This window comes from Microcebus murinus, chromosome 19, assembly GCF_040939455.1.
Source record: "Microcebus murinus isolate Inina chromosome 19, M.murinus_Inina_mat1.0, whole genome shotgun sequence".
NCBI classification, from domain to species: Eukaryota; Metazoa; Chordata; class Mammalia; order Primates; family Cheirogaleidae; genus Microcebus; species Microcebus murinus.
The window spans coordinates 51,362,255-51,385,450 of NC_134122.1; the positions used below are offsets into that span (position 1 = coordinate 51,362,255).

General features: G+C 42.5%; 1 protein-coding gene across 1 annotated transcript in view; it reads left to right on the top strand.

Moving 5' to 3' along the window:
• The window catches only part of KIF26B (kinesin family member 26B), a 446,437-nt gene that overhangs the window by 400,562 nt on the left and 22,679 nt on the right, over positions 1–23,196 (top strand). The window contains exon 10 of the mRNA XM_012751241.2: positions 3,601–3,760. Coding sequence (XP_012606695.2) covers positions 3,601–3,760 — 160 coding nt within the window. The remainder of the gene's footprint in view (positions 1–3,600; positions 3,761–23,196) is intronic.

Genomic DNA, 23,196 nt, shown 5'->3' on the forward strand with positions numbered 1-23,196 from the left:
CCACCATCACCTTTCAACCTTACTCCAAATTTCCTGGCCTCCGCATCAGCTTTGGGAAGTCTTCTTCTCTACTTCTGCTGTTTTCCTACTGTACAGAGCAGGCAAAGGCAGAGGGAAAAGTTGGTGTCCTGGACACAACAGGAATGGGGCCAGGTATGATGGTGTGAGCTGGGCCACCTGGAAAGGTCAGAGTCCAGAGGTCCGGAGGAGAGGGAGTCTGCTGCTGCCTGGGAGTCAGGGAGAGGATCAAGGGAGGTTCAGGGACTTAGGTGATGTGCTGAGGGTCACACTACTCCAAGAGGTAGGGGGACAGGAAGGCAGCCTTGTATTCTAAGCCAACTGATGTTACATTCCCTGTGCCTGTGACCAATTTAGCCATCTCAGCTTGAAGGATGTTCTATGCCCAGCCTTGCCATGAGTCTCACGAGGGCGCGAGTTGATGCAGTTTTTTGGCCCAGATCGACCTGGGGACGATCCAAGTGGAGTACTGGGGCTCTGTGGGAACAGTAGCAAGAGATTTTGCTCAGAAGATTGTCCCCGTGGCCCAGACGTGCATGCCTCCCAGAAGGTCTTTGCACAGGTTGGATGGGTTCCTGACTACACCAAGAGGGTCTGGAGTTGAGCCTGGACCCCTTTGGGACCTGGTGTGGGAAGGAAGCTGGTGGACTTGTTTCATCAGCTGAGACAGGTGTGCGCCACCCAGTAGGTCCCTGCACAGGTGGGGTAATTCCGCAACTGCAATAAAAACTGATGCTGAGACTGGGACTCCTCGGGATCCTCTGTGGGATGGAGACTGGTGTGCCTGTCACAGTCATCTCAGCTCAGAGGGATGCACATCGCCCAGCAAGTTCCTGTGCAGATAGGATAGTTATCGACTGTAGTGGGAAGGGCTGGAGCTGAAACTGGGCTCCCTCAGGACCTCCTGGGGGATGGAGGCTGGAGAGCCCATCCCGTTGACCCAGACAGGTACACGTCTCCCTGCAGGTCTCAGCAGACGTGAGATGGTTCCCCAACTGCCCTCCCTCCTTCTTTCTCTCTCTTGCTTTTTACTGGTATGACCATGTTAACTGTCATGTGGTTACTCTTTGCCTTTCCATACTTATACATTTTACCTGTTGTTTACATTACATTTGAAATGCATTTCTCATAGACAGCATATTGTAGGGTCCCACTTTTTTTATCCAAACTGATTTTTGCCTTTTAATGAGGGTATTCAGACTATTTACATTTAATGTGATTATTGCTATGGTTTGGTTCAAAGCATTACTTTTCTGTGTTTTCCTTTTGTCCCATCTGTTCTTTTTTTTTCCTTTTAATCTCCTTTTTTTGGATTAATTAAACATTTTTTAACAATTCTGCCTTATATCTTTGATTAGCTGATTAGCTATAACTTTTTATTACTTAATGGTTGCTTCATGATTTATAAGATAGATGTTATCGCAATCTACTTCCAAGTGATATTATACCACTTATATATAGAATAAAAATCTTATAATAATATATTTCCATTTATCCCCTCTGACTTTTGTTTTATTGTTGTTAAACATTTTAATTTTACATATGCCATAATTCACACATTACATTGTTAATTTGTTTAAACAGTTATGTTTTAAAGAGATTTAAAAAATATTGATATATTTGCCCATGTGGTTATTTCCCAAGCTCTTCATTCCTTTGTGTATATTCTTTTTATGTTTGCTTATGGTGAATTCTTTCAGCTTTTTTATGCCTGAGAATGTTTTTTATTTTACTTTTGTTTTGGCATGATACTTCTGCTGAGTGTATGTTTTTAGCTTTACAGTATTTAGTACTTATAAAATGTTTGTCCATTGTCTTCTCCTGTGTATTAGTTCAAACGAGAAATTTGTCATCCTCCTTGTCTGTTCCCTTACATGTACTGTGCTTTTTTCTTCTTTTGTCAGGGTTTTTCTCTTCATCATTCATTTTGAACAGTTTGATTATGAAGTGCCTTGGTATAATTTTCCTTATGTTTCTCAGGGCTCATTTATCTTCTTGGATCTGTGGATTTATAGTTTTCATCAAATCTGGGTACATTTTGGCCATATTTCTTCAAATGTGATCACACATATTCGGACACTTGAGGTTGTCCTAGAACTCTTTTTTTCCCCTGTATGTTTTTGTTTGTTTGTTTTCAAATTTTCTCTCTGTATTTAATTTTGGATAGTTTATATTGCTAGATTCTTAATTCACTAATTTTTCATTCTGAAATGCCTACTCTACCATTAATCCCATCTAGTGTATTTTTTATCTCACACATTGCATTTTCATTGATAAAGGTTCAATTTTGTGTCTTTTAAAACTATATTCCATGTTTCTGCCTAACTTTTTGAACATTTGAAATACAAGTATGATAACTATTTTAATAGCCTTCTCTGTCAATTCTAACATCTATGCTCTCATGCTGGGTATGTTCCAATTATTTTCATTATGGGTCTCGTTTTCCTGCTTATTTACATACTTTGTTATTTTTGATTAGGTACCAACATTTGGATTTACCTTGTTGAGGATCAGATATTTTTGTACTTTGTAAATATTCTTAAGCTTTATTTTAGGATGTGGTTGAGTTACTTGGAAAACTGTTTGATCCTTTTTGGTCTTGCTTTTAATGTTTGTTAGGTGGGACCAGGTCAGGGCTCAGTCTAGGGCTAAGTATTCCCCACTGCTGAAATAAGACTCTTCTGTGTATCTACCCAGTGTTCTATGAATCTTGAGATTTTCCAGTCTGGCTATTGGTAAAAGCCACCATTTCTGGCATCATGGGAGCTATTACCTCTAATCTTTTTAGATGGTTGATTCACAAGCCTTGGGTGGTTTCACGCATGTGCTGAGCAGTACTCAGTTGAATATTTGAGGGACCTTCTGCAAATCTCCAAAACTCTCTCCTTTCCAGTATTCTGTCTTGTAAAGTGTTGCCACTTTGGTCTCCTTGTATTTCAGAGGCAAAAGTACTCATGGATAAGTTACTTAACTTTTCTGAAGTGCTATTTTCTCATCTCTTACAAAAAGGATAATAGTATTTAGCTTATGGTTTTACCATGGGGGAATGAATGAAATGAGAGTAGTGTTTTTGTAGCACCTGGCACTTGGCAGATACTCAGCAAATATTTGGGCTTTCCCTGTCTCTGTACCTGGTTGTTACTTCTTCCTGATTTTACCTGGGTTTTCAACCTGATTTCTGGCTGAGCTTTAGATTAGGTCCTCTAAAATGACCAAGGCAGATAATCATGGGACATTCAGGTTTTAACTTGATGAGTTTCATTTAGGTACAAACCTTATCCTCTTTCAATTAGACATTTTCCTTCTCTGAAATGTCACCCAATTCAACCTAATGGAATTATTCATTTATTTATACTATGAATGTCAGTAGGCTTTAGAAGATCATTGATGTGGGATGGAGAGAATTTAAGAGCACACATAAAGCACATAATGTTTTCTGTGACCCCAGTAGGATTTAGGGTTAGGGTTGCCTACTAGGTCATGAACTTCATCCTTTTCCTTTTTCCTCGGATTTTCCAAGGAGCTACATGAAGAACAGATGTGTGTTTACTAGAACTTAACCACTTCTCTCTTCTCTGGCAGTGTCTGGAGGTCGTAGCCGCCTGCATCTCATTGATCTCGGCAGCTGTGTGAAAGCTCTTAGCAAAAATCGGGAAGGAGGCTCCGGGCTGTGCCTCTCCCTGTCTGCTCTGGGCAATGTCATCCTGGCTCTTGTCAACGGCAGCAAACATATTCCATACAAGTAAGTGCCTTTTCTACTCACAGAATGGGATAGGGTGAGCATGGTGCCAGAGCTGGGTGTGAGCGTCTCTGCCCAGTGTTGTCCAAGGAGAGGTGTGCCATGGAGGGACAGTCTGGGCCACATTATTAGTTCAGTGCCTTAGCTAATCAGCTAAGAGAATAGCCTTAGCTAACACTTGTGTAACGCATGATCTCTCCTACATTTGAAAGTTTTAGGAATACATCTATTCCAGTCTAACTTTAGGCTGCTCAAGTCAGAGGGAATAGGAAATTATCTCAGCTGAGGTCTCCAATCACAATTGCTATTGGTAGATTATTGTCACCGCAATGGAGATGTATCTGTTTCATAGTGATGTGAGCAAGGGGAGGAAGGTTGGCTTACCTTTGATAAGAGTAGGGCCGCCAGATTTAACCAATGAAAATACAGGATACCCAGTTAAATTTGAATTTCAGATAAACAATAAATGATATTTTATTATAACTATACCCTCCAATATTACACGGGACTGTGCGTGTCATGTATTTTATCTGACAGCCCTACTTGGGAGAGCTTAGAAAGCTTAGGGAATTACCGTCCATCTTCCCATGTAAATATTTATTCTGCTTCCAGGATCCTTCCCCTCTTTCTGTTACTGCTCCAAGACAAACCAGAGCTGCTGCTATGTCGGGCACAGCTAAAGCCACCCCTCCCCACCATCATACAGCTTAGCTCTGCCAGTGTGGCAGACCTTGGCTGACTTCCACGCCCCTGCCAAGGCCCAGGTGTGCTCTTGTGAGCTAAGTGAACCTTCAGTCATCATAAACTGAGGATTATAGCTATATATTTGCTCCACATGAGAGGGATATAAGACTCAGAATGATATGGTATGTGTGAACATTTTTTGTGGAATTTAGAACACTGTGACCAATAACCAATGGTAACAATCTGGTTGAGCCTGTCCTCATCTATTTTGATGGAAAAACTGCCTACCTTAGTGGCCATGAGGATTAAAAGCATAAATGCAGAATCATTTTTTAATCTGTAAAAAATCCTATAAAACACAAGTTACTATTGTGTGGGAAGAAAAAGGTAAGTTGGGCAGTTTGTTCTACAATAACTGAGACTCAGGATGAGTCCTGGAGTTCTCCTTTCCCTCTGCCCTGAGTCAATGCCGTACCCCCCCCAAACCCTGTGAGCTTATTTTCCACCAGGAGGATCATACTGAACTGACTTTAGGGGTATCATTGGTGGCTATAATCCTATCTGCCTCAATTCTTGAAATTTGGAATCCTACTTGAATAAACCCAGAAGTGATTTTCCCAGCTCTTATAATGACCCTTTTCTATAAGAGAAAAATTCAAGTTTAAGGTTTACAAAGTTTCACTTGATGTTATTTCTGTAGTTGAATAAATTCAACTTATGAGAAGAAAGAGAGGGAAGGAGGGAAACTGTCCAGGCTAGAGAAAGAAAGTACAGAGTTCTTGGCCCTAGTTGGTTTCCATAAAATGAGATTCATGTGTATTAATGTCACAACTTAATAGATCATGATGCAGATGAAATTCAAATACCACCTTATTATGAGGTCATTGATTATATCTTTCACACTGTTTCTGTAGAGTGACATGCTTTTATGATTTCAATAAATAGTTGTTGAATTGATGGAGGGGAGGATGGATAAATGTAAACATATGAAATTATTTTTAATTTAGATAAAGTAACTTCCTTTTGGTTGGAGTTGGGTTTTATTATAAACAAGGAGGGAAATGTTAAGAATTTCTTAATAGTTCAAGGTCTCTTGGTAAACATATTTTTAATATCAGGTAGCCCTAAAAACCAGCCACTTTCCCTCTGTGGAGGGCTGGCAGAGTGTGCAACCCCCACTCACGAGTCCCTGCAGACAGCTGATGGCACAATTCCAGGAGTCCCCTTCCTTCCATTCTGGCACCAAGAGAGTGAAGATAAAAGTGTTTCCATGTCTTAAGTAAGCAGAGACTTAATGTAAGTGCTGTGTCTGCATGAGATACGGTCATGGAGTTTTCCCTCACTCAGAACTTCAGCCTCGTTGAGCCATTGGATGCTTGGGTACAGATGCTTATCAGTCCCCGAGGTATGCGCTGCCTAACACATCTATCCAGACCGTGCCAGGCAGCCCAGTACCAGGAAGCATGATGGCCTGGCCATCCAGCCAGCACTGTCCTCCAAAACATTCATCGGCCAGTGTGTTTGTTCTGACATCCCTTAGTCCTTATTTATTTATTTAAGACAGGGTCTTGCTCTATCACCCAGACTAGAGTCCAGTGGTGCATCATAGCTCACTGAGACCTCAAACTCCTGGGCTCAAGCAATTCTCCCACTTCAGCCTCCTGAGTAGCTGGGACTACAGGTGCACACCACCATACTTGTCATTTATGTATTTTTCGTAGAGACAGGGGCTTGCTATGTTGCTTAGACTGGTCTTGAACTCCTGATCTCAAGCGATCTCCCATTTCAGCCTCCCAAAGTGCTGGGATTACGGGCGTGAGCCAGTTCGCCCAGCCCTTGGTCCTTGATGCCAGTCATTGTATATATGCTTTGAAAGACCGTTGCTCTAATATTTTCTCAGAGATTCAGCCACAGCATATAGTCAATATTTGGTGTCTGCAAATGACATTTGCAAAGTGATTAATCAACTAGAAACTATCCCTTTTTGAGGCTTACTCAAATCACCCAGCCAGTTGGTGGCAGGATCAAACTGCTGCACTTTTCACAGTTTCAGAGACCTTGACAGTTCTGAGCCCACTTGCCCACTCCCCCCTTCTCATCAAGCTCTGTAATAGATTAGCTGCCTTCACGCTGCACAGCAGGGGGACTTGGCACAGCAGGATGGCCCAGATTTCTTTTATCAATTCCATCAGCGCTCTAAAGCCACATTGTGCAGCATTTTGTCAGCATGCTAAACACCGTTCAGGGTGCCAAACCTTGCCTTTGGAAGGGGTTCCTTAGAGAGGGAAGTTTCCTGCCCATGCAGTTTCCTCTTATTCCTGCTCACTTACAGGAAAAAACAGACAAGCAAATTCCATGTTCTTTACCCTCCCCCATCCCCCCAAAACACAAAAACCCCACTACCTCTCCATTTGTCAGCCTAGAATCGGCATTACTTGTGCTTGCTTCTGGGAAATTAACTGGAATGTGCACAGAGGGGCTATAGCCTGTCCTCATTTCTCTTCATCGTTTTACCAGACAATTTGTCATGTGAGCAAGCTGGGAAGTGAGTTTGGACTCATTGCCCATTGCAGGTACCCCCCCCAGACACCCTGGTTGTGCCCGGATGGCTCTGACTTTGCAAATGATCCTGCCGTCACTGCAGATGACAGGCGCAGGCGCAGAGCAGGTTACTGACCTCAGCTATTACACAGCATAGGCTTTCCAGCCATCCCCAGTGCTGTAAATCAATCCTAACCGGTGACACCATTCAGAAAAGCTCACAGGGAATGTGGGGAGACCACCAAGGGCTTTACCCCCTAGTCAGTTCTGCACAGACTGCTGTCTAACTTTAGGGGTAACTTCATGTCCAGGGAAATCTGTCCTAGTCCTGAGCACTTTGTCAGTGTATTTGCGAATTTTCTTCCATCGCTCCTTCATTATAGTCATTTGCTATCCCTCGCCACTTGAGCACCAAGGTGCTAAGAGTCTTTCCATTTGATAGATAAGAAAAAACAGGCAGGGGCACTGAAATGAATTCTCATGCCAAAAACCAGCGTTCCGGGCACACACCACTGGAGTTGGCCTAGGGGCCACCCCAAGGATCTGTCAGGGTGAACTTAGCTTTGGCCAAAGTGTTATTATGTCCCAGCTTCTCTGAAGGACCACAGTCTTTCTAGAGACTCAGAAATTCTAACCACAGCACAGTTCTCCCAGAAAAAATTTCTGGGCCAGATGCAGTGGCTCATGCTTGTAATTCTAACACTTTGGGAGGCTGGGGCAGAAGGATCTCTTGAGGCCAGGAGTTTGAGACAAGCCTGAGCAAGAGCAAAACCCCCATCTTTACAAAAAATAGAAAAATTAGCTGGGTGTGGTGGCATGTGCCTGTAGTCCCAGGTACTCAAGAGGCTAAAGTAGAAGGATCACTTGAGCCCAGGAGTTTGAAGTTGCAGTGAGCTATGATGATGCCACTGCACTCCAGCCTGGGTGACAGCGCAAGACCCTGTCTCAAAAAAAAAAAGAATTTCTGATCCCTTTTAGGTGTTGTCTTGTTAAGGGGACAGACCTGGGGAAGCACACCCTTCACTCAGCGATACTTCCAGCCCTGAAGCATGTACTTTCATTTATAACTGCTACTCCATTTGGAGAAATAATCACGTTAATAGGTCATATGATCTATTTGCTTATTTGCCAACAGGATGCTCGCACTCTCTTTCTAAACAATAGGTATTTGATGATAATGTCTTGGCTACCATTTAACAGGTCACAGAAAATCATTCTACAGTCATTTTACATGTGCCTGTCTGAGGTGCTTTTCCCAGTCAACTTGAAAAACAGCACTAGGTAACCATCCCATGATGTGAGTGATGCCCAATGCCTCTCTTTTATGGCTCGGGTCTGCGGTTCAGACCAAGACCTACTCCTGGTTTGTTCAGATCAGTTGCTGAAGTGCTTTGGGTCTCAGCCAGCTGAGCTAACTCCTCCTCCTCCTCTCTGAAGTAGAGTACCTGGGAGAAAGCAGGGGAAGCCCGAGGCAGTCTGTTATCACAAGCTTCAGGCTGCGACCAAACACTGCAGGCAGCATCCACTTCCAGAAGCCTCTGTTCTACAAAGGCGATAAGGACACCCATCCTCAGGGTCTGTAATGGGAACTCTTTTCCTCCGGGGCCCTAGTGAGAAGTCAGACACCAGGGCCATTTTTAAGAAGGTAGAAGCATCAGAGCACAGCGGTTCATTAGAACCAGCAGGCAGCACCAGAAACTCAAATTCAAGTCAGTGACTTGAGAGGAAATGACATTTTATAAATAGAGGCAGCTTTTTCAAAATGTGAACACCTCTTCTCATCCAAGAGGACGTGGGGCGCCAGCGCCCGTAGGCAACACCTGCAGCAGCAGGTCTAAAATTCATAAGGACTTACCAGGACATGTGACACAGACATGCCTCTGCCTGGCCTTGAGAAATATTTCCTCCTGGTACCCCTTTGGGTTTTGGGTTAGACTCTGTTTTCTCAGAACTGGAAACTCACTCAAGGTTTGGGAGGCTGGAGAAAGCGGCTCAGGATTGCTATTAACTATAGCATTCAGTGCCCCGGGATCACACGGGAGAGGAAAGGCTTGTTCCTCTGGAGTTGAATGTGTATTATTTAGATACCATGAAATTAAATAGATATTTGCTAGGGAAAAATGCAAAGGACTATCAGTTCTCCAGATTTAGTTAAGATAGCATGAAATGGGGAGAAACTCGTGCAAGAGTCTTTGTGTGTGATGTGAGAGAGATAGACATATGCATGTTTAACCTCCTTTAAATGTATATTAACGCTGTATTATCTCCTCCTGATTTATAGGGAGAACATCAATTTAGAACTATTTGCACAAACTCCAAATACCAGTTTAGAGCATTCCCTGTTTAGAAATAAAATAACCAAAGTCTCAGGTTGCCAGGCAACTGTAGCAATGATAATTCTTAGTATTGCTGCTTTAAAAACATTCATTTTTATACATTTTAATGACTGTTAGGATGCAGAGAAAGTGAGTTCAGAACATCACTGGGACGTAAAAGTCCCTTTTCCTCTTATGAGATTTTTGCATTCATACTTTCTTTTATTCTTCTATCTTAGCTCTGTTTGCTTCTGTGGCTGGTGGTATCTTCATATTTAATTACAGAAATTTCCAGAGATTGTTATTATTAAGAGTGGAGGCAGGAGCTGCCATGAAATTAACTCTGCCAGGCTCATTATAGAACCACACAATGACACCGCCGGGGAATCAGTTGGGGTCACAAGCCCTGGGCTCAAGCATTCATTTTTTTTTCTCCTCTGGCTTGACAAATGAACTCTGCACATCATCCTTTTTGTTCTCAGGAGTACCATGTTCTGTCCCCTTTCGGAGTTCACATTGTGAACATAATGACAATAGCTCATAGTCATTGCTCTCTCACTGCACATCAGGAACTGTTCTAAATGCTTTGTGGGTATTTGATTCTGACCACAGCCCATGACATAGGTACTGCTGTGGTCATAGTCATGTTACAGATGGGGAAACCGAGACACAGAGAAGAATAACCTATCCAAGTGTATGCAGCTAGCGGATAATGGAGCTGTCCCATTGCCTCCCAGCATATCACCACCACCGAACGCAGCATCTGAAATGTTGCTGGTGTTGAAATAACACGTGAGATGTGACAGCAGATCAAACGTAGCTGCAAAGCTTACACAGGTGTAGCGATGGTAAGAAAAGCACAGACCCAAGGGGTGGGGCCAGCGGCATCCAGCTCGGACATTCCAGCCCATCTCCCTGTCTCAGCTATCTGTGAAATAGGGGAGATGAAGAAGGGAAACGAATCTTCCTTTCAGGACGTACACCCCTTATCAGGGCTGAATCAGAAATATCAAACTAGATTGTTGAAATCGATGAGACTCTCCTGATCCCGAACCTGTGTGCAGGCCCTGGTAGCAGCTGGAAAGTGGGACTCAGATCAGCCTCAGCAAGCAGCTCAGGGGAGCCCCCCTGCCCGAGCCCATATTCTGGGCACCACCAACGGAGGATGTAAACCTCAGCCCATCTCACGAGTTGTTTTTAAAATTTCTACAGTGTTTCTCATGTGAGAGCCTGGAAGTTCAGGGAGCCATCTGACAGACCCCACAGCCGGGAAAAAGGGCAGGAATCTGTGATACTCTCTGGGGCTGCAGGACCCCCACGACGCCTTCCTGCCTTACCTGGGCAGTTCCCAGTGAGGGGGGCCACCATTTCCCGCACCAGAGAACGGGTGCGGGGCTATGGTACAACAGTTCCCGTCTCTCCTCCCCCGGCAGTAGAGCTGGACGGGCATCTGAGGGGTGGGTTGTGTCAGAGCAGGAAAGGTTATCACTGGGGCTGTGTCTTGAAGCTTTGCTGAGTACTCGAAAGATAAGCAAGAGGTGACAATGACAGCAGGGCTGTCAGGGCGTGAGAGAATGAGCTTCCCAAACATCTGGCTAATAATAGAAGCTTTGAACATTTCCACCCTTGGCAGATGAGATAGTGAGCCTCTCAACCGGAATCTAGGTAGTGTCTTCAGAATGAACTCCCAAGGAAGTACGTGCAGGCAGACAGCTGCAGTTTCTAAGAGACGCCCGCGACCGGGCCATGGAGCTGAAGCTAAGCCGAGGCCAGGAGAAGCGGGTACGAGTGCCTGCACCACTGCCAGCCTCGTGCGCTGCAAGGTGCTTCCTGACCTTTGCATTTCTCCATCCGAGAAATCAGAATCCTCCTCCTCCTTTTCCCACCTGCGATATGGGAAACATATCACAGGTCCCATTGAGACAATGTCTGTGACAGCACCTTTAAAGAAACATGCTTCAAAGGTAAAAAGATCGTGGTTTTAACATATTTCAGAACTTTATGACCTGGATTAATCCGGCACTGTCATATCTTTTTATCTGTTCCTTGACTTAAAAAGTATGCATCGCTTTTGGCCAAGTGGATTAGAATTACTTTTTATGAAAATGGAACCCTCATGCATTTATTCAACAGAGTTTGTGTGCTTAGTGTACAGGGTGGCTGCCTGATACAGACCTTTGATTTAAGAGAATTCAACTCTACTTTGCACAAAAAAGAAGTAATGATTTAAGGAGGCAAGGGACTCCACCCTCAATGAGTCCACAGGGCTGAGAATGAGCTGCTGCACCCCTAGTTGTGTCTCGGTATCCCACTGATGGGGCACGATTCAAATGTTTAAAGACACAAAGTTTTCATAGATCTTGGCCTTTAAATGCAAGCCAAGTATTATGTATGGCACTCAGCCATAGACAGTGATAGTTTTCAATGTTGAAGTAAAACTTGTCTGTGTTGGACTTAATGAGAAAAGGCTTTTCTTCCAAAGAGATTTTCAAGGTTGCCTTTGATGATGTAAATTTCAACTTACACTTTAGAATCCCCACGTGGTTCATCAAATTTAGCTCCCTTATCCACAGAGCTAGGTGCTCTTCTGATCAGTAACATAGATTATGGCCCCAAAAAACTGGTTAAGGAATTTAAGGGACTGATTCTGTAACAAGTCTGATTGAGGCTACCAAACATACACAGAAAGTAATTTGAGAAATGTCTAGCAGAAACATAAGTTCTTTTATCTATTTATTCATTTACTTATTTATTTAAAAATATTTATTGGGCCCCTATAATATGCAAGGCACTGGGGATAATAACAGACAATCCCCATGCCTGGGAACCTTACAATGTAGTGGAGACGCAGACATTAAACACTCACAGGTGAGACCCGACAACATACACACATCAGCACTTACACAGCACCAGGAAGAAAGGGGCCAGGTGTGGTTGAGGGAGTCCTGAGGATTGCAGCGAAGGCTCTCTGGGCAGGGGCAGTGATTCTCCAAGCTCTCTCCTCACCTACTCCCACTCATTTTCCATGCACACTCATCTGTGTTTCCAAAGTGTTCCATGATCTATCCTCTAAACACCTGAGCCAGTCACAGCTGTTCTGCCATTCCCTGCATTGATGCAGAGATTGTCCAGCACAAATCATGATAAAAGTGCTGAGCCAGATGCAAGACCCCCAAATCCACAGCTCATTGTTATCTCTAATGATAACTAATCATCACATTACACGTCACATCGCTACCAGAAAGAAAACAGCCAAAGGAGGAGGGCTTTAGGTTAGTCCAGGGCCAGCGCACAGAGAGCCCAAGATGCCCTTAGGCACCCGTGGGGTTTGGTGATTACTCAAGGATGGCTTGACGTAGGCACAATTAGGCATTGGAAGGGATGGAGCGTACAAATGAGTTGGGGCTTAATTCATCAAAAAACTGTCTTGAACATTAATAGAACTTCAATCAGAGTATCCAACCATAAATTCTCACTTGTTCCACAACTGGTTCAGGCTCAATTGAGCATTAATAGATTTTTTTTTTTTGCCCATGCAAATGAGATGATTATTCACTTTGTGTATAATTGAACAATTTTCAAATAGTTATATTCGTAGAGCAGTTAAGTTGTACCTAGTAGTTATTTAAAACAGCTGAATTTCCATTTCTATTTGATATAATAAAAAAAACAAAGAAATAGAGATGGTTATAATAAATTTGTTACTATTGATAGTTCAAGGAATAGTAGCTTTATGATTTTCAGTTCTCTAGGGCAACGATTATAATTGCTATTTATTTTTGTTTGTTCTTACTATCCTCCTACTCCCTGCCAATGAGATCAACAAAACTTTAGGGAGTGGTTTCTGGGTTTGGCAGTGCCCTATTTGTGATCATATATTTCCTAGTTTTGTGCCCTGACATGCCAATTTTTCTGAGGGTTAAATGTGTCTGTCTTTAAAAGATCATGTCAGTTCTTTCCTTCAAACCACTTACCGAGACTGTTTCTCTCATGAGACCTGCCATCACTGAGCATGGGCTTCAGTGCTAGGAACTACACCCAACTACTGTTTGTACTGAAGGTATTTTTATGTAGTTTCATGAACAAAGTTCACTGTTCTTTGCTTAAAGGCACATGCCATTTCTCCTGTTTTCTTTTGAGCATTCTAATATCCTTAGGTTCATGTATCCTTAGGTTCTCAATACATGCTTGTGGAATGAACAACTCCCAAGTAGCGAATTTGTTTAAATATGACTTTCTGTGTGTTCATGCAAAGGAATGAGAATGGGGCAGCCTTAGGCTTTGTAACAAGACCCTCCAAAATCCCACCACATATGTAGCTGCTTCCTCTGCTTAGATGTAACTGCAAGCAGAGATGACCCCTGTTGCCCTTTTTGGAATACCTTTTCTACCTGCCAAAGGTATTTAACTTGATTGTACCACCTGGCTTTGTCAGCCCTTTTAACTCAGACATCCTGCTGAGACCAGTTTTGCTCTGGAAACCTTCATACCCATACAGTATCAATATAAGGACAGCCCAGGGCAATAACACAGAAACAGCTTACATACAGACCTGGCTTCACTTGGTCAGAATCTTGGCTCCAAATTGAGGGCATATAGGTGGTCCTGACTATTCTTCTTTTGGGAACATTGCCATACACGTTCCCCAAGAAGGGCTTGATGGTAACCTTGGTATACATATCTCTCCTATGATCCACCCTTGAAGATTGTGAGATGTGCAGACTTGAGTAGGCTGTGGCTTGTTCTCTAGAATGCTACATCTCCCTGCCATGACATAGAAGAGACTGAACCTTGCGCTAGGCACTCATTCCAGCCCAACACAGTAGCATCTGTCTTGGTTTTGTTCTGATTATGGCTTCTATGAAGAAAACGAGAAAGTACCAGCACTTTGGGAGACTGAGGTGGGAAAATTGCTTGAGGCCAGGAGTTCAAGGTTGCAGTGAGCTATGATTGTGCCACTGCATGCCTGCCCAGGTGACACAGAGAGACCTTGTCTCTAAAAAAACACAAAAGGTAATGCTTTGGGAGTTGTGGAGGAAGGAAACTGTGGGGAGACTTCTTTTGAAGGAGAGGTAGTCCCATTTATTTATTTAAATATTTATAGAGAGGTGACTCTATCCCGGACAGTGTTAGGTCCTGGATATACAGAGAGAAGGGAAACCACCTCTGCCCACCTTATGCGGTTCACCAGGAAAGAGAAACCACTAGTGGCATTTGGACCATCCAGCCGACCCATTGAGTGCTCTTCACAACACTTTGGAAAAGCATTGTGTTTTGAAATTAAACAAAGACCAAAGAATTGGCATAAGGAAGATGTGATTCATTCCTAATTTATAAGCCTTTTGTCAGTGGCAAGACTTTGAGAAACTGCCCAGTTAGGGATCTTGCAGGGATAATAGCGATTAGACCCTGAACTCAAACCACATTTATCCCATGTATGAAATGAATAGCTATTTGTTATCAGACTTACCAACTTAAAAGATGTACAAATTATACAATAATAGCTACCTATTCTTTTCAAACAAAATAGATAACACTGGAAAACTCTAATCTTTCTTAATTATTTTTCAAGAGGTATATAATTCATTCACATCGTTCCCCATTAACATTTCATAGGCTCTCCCTTAAGTTATTAAATGTATGAATTGTAGCCTTTGTGTAACATCTTTTCTCAGACTTATACTAGTAATGGAAAGCATTCTTAAATGTGATTTCCTTTTAATTCCTTCCAACTGCTATACACTATTCTTTGTGCCAAGTGCCAATCCAATTGGTACCTTTTGTGAAGACTGTGGGATCATGTTTCTTTAAACCACACATGATACCCAGAAGACACTATAACAGAGTTGACTTCACCTTTACTTTCCTTAAAGTAGGTTATACTTGATTTCAATAAAAATTTATCTCTAGACAATCTATGGAACATGTAATCGCCTCCTGGTGACTGGCTAGTGGTCTACAAATAATAAGGACCATATGGTATGTTTAACACAAAATAGCATAGGCAATCCTTGGTCACTCTTATTGGTGTACTCTTCACAGGAAAAGCAAATATTGAAAGACTTTTGAACCCTAGATGCCAAAAAATACTAGTTAAAATCTAAAACTAATAAAGTATTACCTGAAATAAAATGAAATGAAAAGGCACTCTGTGCATCAAAGAACACTATCAAGAGATTGAAAAATAACTCACAGAATGAGGGAAAATATTTGTGAATCATATATCTACTATAGGATTAACATACAGAATATATAAAGAACTATAATTCAACAACAAAACCCAACTCAAAAATGGACAAAGGACTTGAATAGGCACTTCTCCAAAGATATACAAATGGGCAATTAGATATGAAAAGATGCTCAGCATCACTAGAGAAATGCAAATTAAACCATAATAAGATACCACTTCAGTATCCATTAGGATAGCTACTATCAAAAAAACAGAAAATAAGTGTTGGATGCAAAGAAATTGGAATCCTTGTGCACTGCTGGTGGGAGTGTAAACGGCATAGCCACCATGGAAAACAGTTTAGTAGTTCCTTAAAAAGTTAAACATAGGCCGAGTGTGGTGGCTTATGCCTGTAATCCTCGCACTCTGGGAGGCCAAAGTGGGTGGATCACTCAAGGTCAGGAGTTCGAGACCAGCCTGAGCAAGAGCGAGACCCTGTCTCTACTAAAAAAATAGAAAGAAATTAATTGGCCAACTAAAAATATATAGAAAAAATTAGCCGGGCATGGTGGTGCATGCCTGTAGTCCCAGCTACTCGGGAGGCTGAGGCAGTAGGATTGCTTGAGCTCAGGAGTTTGAGGTTGCTGTGAGCTAAGCTAACACCATGGCACTCTAGCCCAGGCAAAAGTGAGACTCTGTCTCAAAAAATAAAATAAAATAAATAAAAATAAAAAGTTAAACATAGAATTGCCACATGATCTAGTAATTCCAGTAATTCCCCAAAGAATTGAAGCAGGGACTCAAACATATACTTGTACACCAATAGCATTATTCATAATAGCCAAGAGGTGGAAACAGCCCAAGTGTCCATTAACACATGAGCGGAAAACAAAATGGTCCATACAATGGGATATATTATTCAGCCATAAAAAGCAGTGGAATTCTGATCTGTGCTATAACATGGATAAACCGGAAGATATGTTGAGTGAAATGAGCTGACACAGAAGGACAAATGTTGTGTGTGTCCAGTTATCTGGTACCTGGAGTATCCAGCTCATAGGGACAGAAAGGAGAGTGGTGAAGCATTGAGTGAGGAGTGAGGAGTCATTACTGAATGGATACAGACTGAATGATACAGATACATTACTGAATGGATACAGAGTTTCTGTTTGGGAAGATGAAAAAAGTTCTGGAGATGAATGGTGGTGATAGTTACACAACAATGTGAATATATTACACATAATGCCATGGAAGTATATGCTTTAAAATGGTTAAAAAAGTAAATTTTATGTTATGTATATTTTACCATAATAAAAAGAATGAAAAGGCAGATAATTTCCAAGGACAAGACCCTGGAAATTTTGAGTACTGTCAGGCTTTTCCCTGTGTTTTTCTGAACACAGGGATTTCTGAACACTTGGGATCGTGGATTTGAGCTAAATGTGGAAGGATTTCCATAGACAGAGATTAAAGCTTTCAGGCTGCAAACTGGGAGGCACACAGATTCAGGAGGGGCACAAAGTTTACCGCTTGCTCAGGGACGCATGAGCAGAGTGGCACATCCAGAGTCCACAGGGCAAGGGGGCATTTTCCTCTGCCTCTCCCGGCTGCCCAACTCGGGTCCAAAACTGCCAAGTCATCTTTATTGTCACGTTTGTGTGATAAAAGGAAGTTCTTCCAGACTGCCAGCGATGAAGTAAGAGTCTGCAGCCCGTCAGGCAAGCACCCGGGCACCCCCATCTCGGTGAATAGTGGGCTTGTGGCTTTAACAGTCCTTCTGGAGCCATCTTCAGTATCCCCAGCTGAGTGTTGGACAGGCCACTGGGGTGGAAATAGAGAGCTCATCTTGACAATCAGAATCCTGTTTCAAGCTTCATGCTGCTGACTTGAACATAAAGGCCACTGCATAGGGAGAGATGAGAGCATGAGACCCCAGGAAGGAACACATTTCATCACCTAATCCATCCTCCCAAAACTGGTCTGAATCCTTTCCGATAGGGTGATGTTACTGTACAACTGGCTGTGCATACTGAGCCAGTTTATGTCATCTCTCCTGGAAGGTTCTCCTCCAGCACCGAGTGCCCTCTGCTGTGAGCCTGATTGAGCAGAGAGAGATCAGACCTCTCTGCCTTTTGTGTGCACAAGATCAGAACAGTCAAATGAACGCAAACGTGAGGCTGCTCAAGGCTCCTGTTTGCATATTCTAAGTTTATTTTATGATGACGGAAAACAATGGAATTGGCTAAATCAAACTCAAACTGGAAACAGTCGTAACTGTGATCCAGTATAATCATCAAGCCTAGATCCTCTGCCTAATCCTATCTAACCTCTGTTTAGCCTTTCCAAGGAGTGTGGCAGAAGAGAGACTCACCTGAGTTTCCAGATCTGGAACATAAAAGCCCCACAATTCACGCAGTGCTCACGATGCTCTGTCATCTTAGGGTTTTGCTTAGAGAGTAGATTTAAAAAAAAAAAGTAGATGAAACCCTTCTCTGCCTTTTTTGTAAACACATTTTTTTGAAAGAATTCTAAATGTACTTGGAGATTTTCAAATCCCAAATTCTACACAGTTCTAATGTCAACCCTGAAGGGAGATCACAGATTGAACTACAGACAGAGGTGCCATCAGAATGCCACATTAAATGTAAACCTCACGTATGTTTCTTACGGAAACAAGCAAAACTCATGGAAAAGCACAGGAGTGTTCTAAAAATGTAAGTCTATCGCTGAGGAGACCCAGGAGGTTGGACAATGGTGTAGCGGCAAGGCCCAGGCTAGACTAGGATTGCATTATGTCAGGAATTCCATTTGTGCTCTTCATTTTCTTTCTTCTTAAAAATTCTTTTGAAATCTGCAGAGAAGGATGGGGGTGTTCAAGAATTGAAGGAGAGGCTCTGGGTTTCCATGACAGCATGACTCTTGACTCCATCTCTGCGACCCATCAGTACCTAACTCCCTTTCGGACTGTGCAGGGATCTGACGTTGGATTAAAATGTGCTCCTAAACCTGATTTAAAGCTGAAGGAGAGCAAAGTTTCTAAATAGTACAGTGAGCTCATCTTTACTCAAAAGATGTGCAATGGTCATAATGCAGCATAATTGTGATGTTTTCTTATCCCTGCCCCAGTCAAGCTGTCATAAACCATTGCAAAAGCTCTATAAAAAGTGACAGAGCTATGGAAACGTCTGTTGCAAAGCATTGATAATTAATGATAATGGCTTGGGCCAAATAAAATTTAAAAAGGAAATGAGACTTCAGACAATGTGAAACATGTCAGAGTAGTATTTACATTCTAAATTGCAGTAGTGATAATGATAAAAATTTTATTACTCCTAATCTGGTCCTGTAGGTAGATTAAATGAGTGTGCATCTATTACACAATAGACTATGTGTTCATTAAGTGCCAGGATCTCATCGAATCATTCAGCACCCCTTTATACCTTCTTAAACTTCTTTAGCATATGTAATTTTTGGTAGTCCGTTGATTCAGGGGAAATCTATGAACCTATTTTCTGTTTATCTATAAGGTCTACTAATTTGCCTTCTAAGTTATTGTTTTTGGTTTTTGGGTTTTTCTTAAACAAAATGATGACATTCATAGCTTCTGACTATGATAAACTGAATAAAAATAAATGTAAGATCTTTCCCTTTCTGTCCCAAGTCATACGTATGGCCGAGTTACTATAAAGAAAGGTCCAAATAAAAACACAGCTCTCGGCCGGGCGCTGTGGCTCACGCCTGTAATCCTAGCTCTTGGGAGGCCGAGGCGGGCGGATTGCTCAAGGTCAGGAGTTCGAAACCAGCCTGAGCAAGAGCGAGACCCCGTCTCTACTATAAATAGAAAGAAATTAATTGGCCAACTGATATATATATAAAAAATTAGCCGGGCATGGTGGCACATGCCTGTAGTCCCAGCTACCCGGGAGGCTGAGGCAGACGGATCACTCGAGCCCAGGAGTTTGAGGTTGCTGTGAGCTAGGCTGACGCCACGGCACTCACTCTAGCCTGGGCAACAAAGCGAGACTCTGTCTCAAAAAAAAAAAAAAAAAAAAAAAAACACAGCTCTCACCATCACAGTTCTCAGGATATTATTGGGAAGAGCTGCTCAGTGCTACCCAAATTTCAAAATTTAAGAGCTCAGTCCCTACCTGCCCCAAGTCTGCCCAAGATTTCTGATACCAACTACAAAGAATTAGGGTCTGGCTCCAAAGTTAGAAGAATCCACACAAGATGCTCTCACTTCTGACACCAACTGCAAGATTGGAGGGTTCCCCAAACCACCCTCTAGTTTGTAATTGACTAAAAGGACTCGCAGAACTCCCTAAAAATACTCATGACTACAATTTATTACATGGAAAGGACAGATGTAAATCAGCCAAAGGAAGAGACATATGGGGCAAGTGTGAGAAGGTTCTAAATGTGAAGTTTCCATTGTCCTTAGGACATGTCACCTTCCCAGCATCTATGTGTGACAATATGCATGGAGCATTGCCAACCAGGGAGCTCTCGCGTCCAGAGTTGTTGTGGCTTCATTACATAGGCATGATTGATCAATTGATTTCCTATGTGGCTGAACTCAGTCTCTAGGTGACTGACGCTGTGTGACCCAAAGCTCTTGTACTAATCACATAGGAGGAGATCTTAATCATGTAGCCAGCCCCCACCCTAAGACTATCAGGTATGGCCAACCCACCCTAAGCAGACACTCCTAATGGATATGACATAGTGTACCTCCCAGAGGCTCACAGAAAAGGCCAGATCTCTCTTGGGGCAAAGCCAAATTCTTTACTACTCAAGACTGAGCAGAGAGGAAGTGCTAAATTATGAGCAGGGGGGGGGGGTTAGTGTGAGCTTAGATGGCTAACTAAATATTTGAAGGGCAGTAGAAGGAACATGGAATGTTTCTAAGCAACAGAACCCTTAAGGAGGACATGATAAATGTCTTTTAAAAGTGGAAAGGCCAGTGTGAGCAAAAGGGATTACTCTTACCCTGTGTAATACTAGAGAGCTAGTGCCCATGGGTTAGAAGTTATAAAAAAGGTTTAAGTTCAATATAAGTAAGAGCTTTCTAATAATTGAGGCTAATCAGAAATAATACACAAGCTGCCTTGGGAGATGGTAAATTCTCACAAGTTCTCTTTAGTTAAAAATACTAAAGCAGAGAGCAGAATACCTGTTACCATGGCCCTTTTTTTTTATTTTAGCGTATTATGGGGGTACAAGTGTTAAGGTTACATATATTGCCCATGCCCCCCTCCACCCTTGGGTAAGAGCTTCAAACGTGTCCATCCCCCAAACATTGCACATCTTACTCATTGTGATTGTATATACCCATCCCCTACTCCCCCCTCTCACCTGCCCGACACCTGATAAATGTTATTCCTATATGTCCACTTAGGTGTTGATCTGTTAATACCAATTTGCTGGTGAGTACATGTGGTGTTTGTTTTTCCATTTTTGAAATACTTCACTTAGTAGAATGGATTCCAGCTCTATCCAGGAATATACAAGAGGTGCTATATCACCATTGTGTCTTAAAGCTGAGTAGTACTCCATGGTATACATATACCACATTTTATTAATCCACTCATGAATTGATGGGCACTTGGGTTTTATTAGGAAATTCAATGACTCCAAGAATTGTTTCAACTCTAATACTCCATAGTTCTAAAAATAGTTCCCAATCTTGACTCAGAATTACATCCTGGAATTAGTGGACTATTTATATCATAGTTCTTATTCTGTGAATTATCTTTAAAATTTCTGATCTCACACTTGGATGCTATGGTCTTGGAATGAATGCACATTTCCTGAGCAGAACTTAGATTTAGAATGTCTAGAGTAATTCAGATTCTACTAATTTTGCATGGTCACAACTGGGATGATGTTTTTTCTTTGCTCTAGATAAGAAGAAATGAGTTGTTAAAAAAGTGAATGATAAAAACAAAGTTTTCATGGAACACATTTAATTTATGTAAGTGAACCCATGCTTTATATCCATTGTAGTCATTGCAAGCGAGTCTTGTTAAATGAGATCAAAGCAGATTGGTTAGGATTTTAACTTGAAACCTTCTGTTATTTATAAATTCAAGTTACATCATATACTTAAAAGATTCAGTTAAGACTGTTCACTGTTTACAGCTGGTCTTTTTCAAGAGGTAGACTGAATTAACGTTCATTTTATCTTATTGAGATAAATGGAACACTGACATCTAGGATCAAATGGATTCATGTGGCCCAAATTTTATCTGGACATCATCCTCCTATGTGTACAGTGTGTTGAACTATTAAAGTTATAACTTAGATTTCATTGGCTTCAACCCATACTTGCAATGTAAAACCTCCAGTTTGTGTAAACTCTTTCTAGGTATTTTCTGATTTCTCTAAGGGAACTCTTATGAATGTTGCCTGGTCCTGCTGGGAGCAGCTACTGCTTCACCCAGAACAGCAGGTCCCTGTAGGCACTGTCACTTCTCTCCTGCCTCTCACAGGGCACTGCCATCAAAGTTCTATAATGGTGTCAGCTCTGGGTAACCATAATGGGGTGGGGAAGAGCACCCCTCTCCCATGTATCATCCTGCTTCAGAGGCATCCCAGACAGTTTGCTTGCATCTCTGGGTTCTGCAGTGTTTCCTAAAAGAGCTCTGTGAGAGAATAATTACATTAACCTCATCCATTCTTGGTGGTTGAAGTTTCAAGACTTCTGCCAACAGGTGGTCTTAGGATAAGAAGGCATGAACTCATCGCAGGTGGCATGTTGGTTGGACCATAAAGACTGGTCCTTCAGCCAGGTGAGTGGTCACTGCAGGGTCATCTTCTAAGCTCTCCCTTGACCAGACAACCGATCATCTCAAACACTGACCGTGTTTGCAGAGACACCTCCAATGCACATGCTGGACTCGGAGCCATTTTTGCCCATACTTTATCATACAAGCCAGAATCACCCTCATGGGAAGCCCTGAGATCTATGCATCTCTGTCCAATTTGCCAATGTTGTGTAGTCGCCTTCCCAGCATCCTACGGAGATCTGCCGATGCCATTTTCTGTGCAAACGGGAGTAGCTGAAATGGAACAGCAGGTACTGTGACTTCGTGTACCTTACTTCTGAAAATGCCGTTAGGACAGCTTGGCTTGTACCAAGCTTCTGGTACTTCTCTAGTACCAGAAACCAGATAATTCATGCCCTAAAATGTTAGCAACCTTGAAGGCAACATTGCTGAGCCAAGGCCGCTTCTGCAGAGCAGGTGGCTTCCCCAAGGACAGGCGTGGAAGGTTTTCCCTCAAACGCATGACTGTCCCTGAAGCAGTTATGAACATGAGGATCATCAAGTCCCTGGAAAATATACTCAAAAAAGTGATTTCCCCCCATAGAGAACATGTTTCAGTCTGTCACAACTCAGTATTGTCAGAAAGAAAGATACTTGCTTGGGACTTATAAGACACATGGGGCAAAAATTGCCCTTGCTCAGCAGGGCTGGTGACACCATCTGTCCTTTGAAAAAAATCTCTTCCTCAGGAGGGATAAAGAACCACAGAGATGCTGCCCACCTTGGCTGGAAGTGTTGCGCCATGATGCTGGTATCTTGGGACCCTGGTCCCTGGCATCTTGGGTTGGCCTCAGAGGGTCACTGGTGACCCTTCAGGGGACAATAGAAAAGGATGTTCACAGGCCAATAGAATGTAAATAGGAGGGAAGCAGGGTCGTGGAGAGAGGGTCTACAGTACCATGT